The sequence below is a fragment of the Arachis ipaensis genome, chromosome B4 (genome assembly GCF_059453495.1).
Source record: "Arachis ipaensis isolate K30076 ecotype BB chromosome B4, ASM5945349v1, whole genome shotgun sequence".
NCBI classification, from domain to species: domain Eukaryota; kingdom Viridiplantae; phylum Streptophyta; class Magnoliopsida; order Fabales; family Fabaceae; genus Arachis; species Arachis ipaensis.
The window spans coordinates 76,977,595-76,983,352 of NC_142439.1; the positions used below are offsets into that span (position 1 = coordinate 76,977,595).

Here is a 5,758-nt window from a genome sequence, read left to right on the forward strand (position 1 = left end):
AAAATATAACGATATCATTTAATCCATATAACTAACTCCAACCTGAGGCGAATCCCAAGTTGTGGGATCAAATTATGCTGTTATTGTTGCTAAAGTATGAAATCCAGGGTTCCAATAGCAAACTAGCTTTTACGGTCTTACCTTGCTGCAAATTGCAGTAACTTGATGTCTTTAACTTAATAGGTATTTATTTGGCTAGACTGAAAACATTATAGTTATCCGTACTCATTAAAAGCAATTCAAGAGTTCTAGACCAGAGATCTAGTCCTCCTGTTAAAAAGGTCATCTAGAATTTATCCTTTTATATGTCAATTTGGAAAGTTTTACGTTAGAATAAATCCTTTAAACGATATACTCTTAAAAGCATGGCTTGAGAACCACAAACCAGTTCACAAGACCGACCTACTTTTATGAATTTTCTCATCGCACTGAGTGCATTAGAAAACTTATTTCATGTAAAATATCAAAATTCATTAATGTAAACAATGCTGATACTTTCCAACCGACGAAGATTCAGTTTCATTCACCACCATTACAATAATAAATACCATAAATAAATAGATAACCTTATGAGTTCACCTCCCAGGATCAAATTTTGTAGAGGCTAAGCCCTATGCAATTGTGGATTACACCAATTAGTTCTGAAAGGGTGGCTAATTTACACAATACAAATAAAAACCAGCAAGTTATATATCTTTCCCTAAACTACATCAGGGGAACTTCTCTTCAGCCAAGTGTTTTCTTGCCTACATATATTCACAACAACACAAGAAAGACTTCACAATATTTCTTACAAACAAAAGCTCCTGAAAAACAATACAGTCCAGATCAAAATTGACTCCCTAAAACTTCTGACACGAATTTGTTGTGTGACATCTCTACATGATAACTGTTTCTGCACTAGAAACTGCTACTAGCATTTCCTGCTTCGAAAAAGCATTCATTAGGACAGTTTCTTTTCATGCGAGGTCAAATAGTACATTAAAATGAAGGCATTCTGAATTACCCGGAGGCAAACATAGATACAGGTAATGTATCTTCTACAAATATAAAGTGCTCTACAATATACATAAAATGGAAAATTTAAACAATAAACATAATAAAAGAAATTGTTAAACACCAGAAAAAGGATTTTTGTAAGTTGTTAATAAAGGTTGAGGAAGGGAAGAATTAAAAAACTCAGAGATTCTCTCAATTGTACAAAAAGCTTCTATTTGTACTAATTTTAGGTCAAATTCAAGGTACCAAATTAGAGATCACAATAAACACTTTTAATATTTTTTATTATATGGGCATCAAAATGAAACTATGACAGAACATACCTTCTCTGACATCAGGTTCAATGGAATGTAATTTGACAGCTTTGAATGTTCAGTTGAAGCGCAGTTAAAGTACTGCGAATTTGGAGTTTTGTCTGTGGATCTAACGAGCTTGCCATACTGATTTTCATTGTCTCCAATACTCTTGCATTTTGCATAACATACCTGAGAAAGCCCATCTCACAATCCAATCCTTGAAACTCCATAAGGCAGAATGCTTTGAGATGCGATAAGACGCATTCAGGAACAACCAATGGAAGGTTCCAAGCTGGTTCATGCCCATTTGCATGTTTTTGTGATTCCTGCAATAATAGCAGATGCAATCTGTAAAGCTCAAGAGAATAAGAGATGAAATAAAATTTGATGTTCAACTCAGCAAACCTTGTAGATGGTAAGAACTTCAAGCTTTTGGGAATGCTGAAGCAAGTTTGTTAACAAATCCCAAGAATAATTTCCAAATGAAATTTCCAACTGAACTAAATTGTTGAACACTGGAATATCACTTGCAGTAGAATCCTTTAGACACTGCATGAAGAAAGTAATATCATCATGAAATAATACATTTCAATGAGAAATAAATACAAAAGAAACAGACGAGTAACAATGGAAACCAATTGTTAGTGAAGGTAATTGACTAGTTTACAATTTTGTTAACAGGACAAATCATTAACTTCTACTTCAATTTCATTGTAACTATAAGTCAAGATCTTTGCTTCTCTCACAAAAACAATTTATATTATATCAAATAACCAAATCTTGTGTTGTAATTCTCTCTCAAGAAACCACATGATGGTTAAACTCAATAAAGCATAGAATATTTGTTTAACTTCCTAAACCTGATCAAAGCGGCAACTATAGCAGCTCAGTGAAGGGATTAACCCTTGGCATGTGCTTTAATATTGACAGAAGATGCCACAGTGGAAGGCAACAACCCAAAGATTGTTCAGGGAGCCAAATTTCGTGTTTTAGCCTCATCAGGACCAACCTTCATGAAATGAGCTGTGCACTGAGGGAACTTTAAGTCACTCTACACCCTAAACGTCCAAACAAACTTATGAAGCCAAATTTTATGATTTTAACCTAACCAAAATCTATCTTCATCAAATGAGCTGCACTAATAAAGGAATTTTACATCCTCCAAAGCCCACAAAGGAGCAAACTAATTAAGGATTGGAATTCACTTTCACGTATCATCACATGCATCATCATCCCAGACCTTTCCATTAGATGCTTCGCATGCTTGATAAGATGTAGTCCCTCAAAGATTTATGAGACAGTTACCTGTGCACCTATCCTCCCTTTTTTGTGATTCTTTTTCCCCTATTTTCTAGCTCATCAATCAGTGCAAGTTATTTGGGTTTTAAGTTGTGGTCATTCTTTGGTGCCACAGCAGCTCGGCAATCTAAGATAATTCCATGGCATTTTACAAGAGTGACCTCCGCACACCACATTCTAGCATCAAATATGTCAGAATGCATGCCCGGCCACATTGAGCCATTAACTAACATTAACTATATCACAACAAACGCGTAACCACATTTGGCTATTATCTAATTTCTTACTTCCACAACATTCCCAATATAAAGAGTAAATTCCATAAAATGCCATGTTACAAATAGGCAAGAGTAACAGCTTTTGATTGCTGGCCTGCCATTGCCATAACCTTAACAGGGATGGCAGCCATAAACCACATTTTGCTATTCAAAACTTTGTAAATTGTGCAATAAATTCAAAACAAGATACTGAATTCAATGCAACATCATGCCATTTTCATCTAGAAAATCATAACTTCAATTAACTTCATATCATTTCAGGTGATTTTTCAACAGTCACCCCCAAGCCCCACACGACATAAAACTGCACTTCAACATTCTGAAATAATCAAAGTTCAAATAGCCTATCTATACCACAAGAGTTAAAGGTTTTAACCTGAACAGACTTAATTTAACTTAAAGAAATCCAAGTTCAGAAACCAAAAACTGATAGAGAAGCATCACACCTCAACTGTTGAGGACAAAATCGAAAGGCATCGAACATTGGAGAGGGAATTGAAGATCAAGAACATAGACTTGGTGCAGGTCTTATACCAGGAGAACCCAATCCTAGCCTTCACCAAACGATTCAAATTCAAATCAAACATCCCCTGAGCACACACGGGTCCTCCACATGCGTCACTGTAGGTTGATTCCAACACCAATTTCTCAAGAACAGGGCATCCAGCGAGAAGCTTCACCACGTAATCATGGCACCCAAACAAAACCCTATCCCCAACGTGCAGCACCTTCAGCGAAGGGAGGGACACAGAGAAGCCAGCCAGCGCGTTCAAGAACACGCCGTCGAGCTTCATTTCCACAACGGTTTCGAAATTGAAGAGCTTCCGCGGGAGAGCCACGTAGCGCGACAGTGACAGGCTGAGCTCGAGCTGCTCGACTCCTCGCCGGGCAGCCTGGCTCAGCCACGTGGCTATGTCACGCTGGGAGCAGCTCCAGTGGGAGCACCGCAGGCGGAACCGGGTAATTGGCCGGGCCTCGTGCAGCAGGAGCACGGAGTAGACGAACTCCGAGAACCCGCTGGTCTCGCGGGATTTTGGTTCGTTCCTTTCGGGCCGGTCGACGGTCCCCGCGATGCCGTCGGTGAAGTCAAGGATAGGGACAGAGGCCCAGAGCGGGCGCCAGCGTTTCGAAAGGGAGCCGGTAACGACGGACTGCTTGGTTGGAAGGAGGGAGAGGATTTGGATGAGGAGGGCGTCGGGGAGCTCACTGATTCTGTCAGTGGCTGTGGCATTTGCGGCGGTTTCAGCCACAGGGAAAAGATTATGGAGGCGCTTAGGTGGTGGGTCCGCAGAGAGCTCCGCCATTTGAAGGACGAGAAATGAAACAACTGTGTCTGCTTGGCCGGACAATACGTCCTTACTTGCTGGGTTCTTGTATATATGTAGGGAGCGCGTTTGGTTTATTGTCATCTGTAAGGAGGGAGAGAGAGGCAAGGTGCTTTAATACCACACGACACGTGTCTTTGATATAAATTATAACCATCTTTTTAAACTTTAAATGAAAGCTCACCATAGATTATATACTCAATCAATTATTCAATTCTCATTCAACCATCTTAATATTAAAAAATAACTACCAATTAAATATAATATAGAATAGAAATATATATCGAATTTTTTATTTTTATAAATTAAATAAATGTAATAATTATCGAAATAAATAATTTAAAAAATATTTATCGAAATAAATATCTCTCTTATCTCGTTTACACTATAAACGAGATAAGACAGGTGATGTGAAACGTGTATATCTCGTTTACATTGTAAACAAGATATAAACGAGACGAGATACATATAATTTTTTTTTTAAAAAAATTTGAAAATAATAAAAAATATTAAGATTATTAATAATCCAAACTTTTAATATGCAATTAGTACATAAAAAAGTTGGTAAAAAAGATTAAAATATATATATTTGATCAATTAGTACTCAAAAAGGTTAATGAGATAGTGGGAAGAGAATTGAGATAGTTGGTAGAAAAATTCTCTTCCCACTATCCCATTAACCTTTTTGAGTACTAATTGATCAAACATATCTATTTTAATCTTTTCTACCAACTTTTTTATGTACTAATTGCATGCTAAAAGTTTGGATTATTGATAATATTAATATTTTTTTTATTATTTTCAAAATTTATTTTAAAAAAATTACATGTATCTCGTTTACACTGTAAACGAGATAAGAGAGGGTTATTTATTTTGGTAAATATTTTTTAAATTATTTATTTCGATAATTATTATAATTAATTTATTTATTAAAATAAAAAATCTAATATATATCTGTTGTTTTAAAAAAGTTTAAATTTTAATTATTTTATTATGAAATATCTTATTATTGTGTTGCTAATTATTTGGTTATAAATATATGTAAAATAATATACATAAATATATACAAATATTTTTTATTAATTTTTTTATTTATGAAATATTGTTATACTATTTTACTGGAGATTCAACTTTTTCTTTTAATTATAAACCGATTCGTAAAGTAGTTAAAACATAATAGAAATATAGTTGGAATATATTCAAGCCTTTTTGCATCTAAGTCCAATCAAAATAGGCCCAACACAAAAAAAAAAACCTACCCATTAAAGAGAGTAGTTACACGTGCCGAAAATCTAAAATGTTACCACTTCAATTCGCACTCTAATATGAAAAACGGTTTGTTCCTCAAACTCAAAATTGCAACAAAAGAATTTTAAATTTCTCTCAAAATCTTTCAAATTCTTTGCAAAAACTATTGCAAAATCTGGTAGTGTGTTTGAATTCATCAACAAAAAACACACAAAAACAAGAATAAAGATTTCGCAAGGTACTGAGAAAACTATTGTTATTATGTTCAGTTAATTTCTCGCAAATCTTGCATTTATACTAGTTCAATTTAAGG

At 35.1% G+C, this 5,758-nt stretch overlaps 1 protein-coding gene across 1 annotated transcript; it reads right to left on the reverse strand.

Annotated features, from left to right (window-relative positions):
- Nucleotides 1–449: 449 nt before the first annotated feature.
- On the reverse strand, nt 450–4,339 carry LOC107639379 (putative FBD-associated F-box protein At5g56440). The gene is made up of 4 exons (XM_016342852.3): nt 3,319–4,339; nt 1,701–1,844; nt 1,323–1,621; nt 450–923 (listed from the first exon to the last, which is right to left on the reverse strand). Exons 1-3 carry the CDS (start codon nt 4,279–4,281, stop codon nt 1,340–1,342), a joined length of 1,389 nt encoding a protein of 462 aa, XP_016198338.1. The 5' UTR covers nt 4,282–4,339; the 3' UTR covers nt 450–923; nt 1,323–1,339.
- Nucleotides 4,340–5,758: the final 1,419 nt, after the last annotated feature.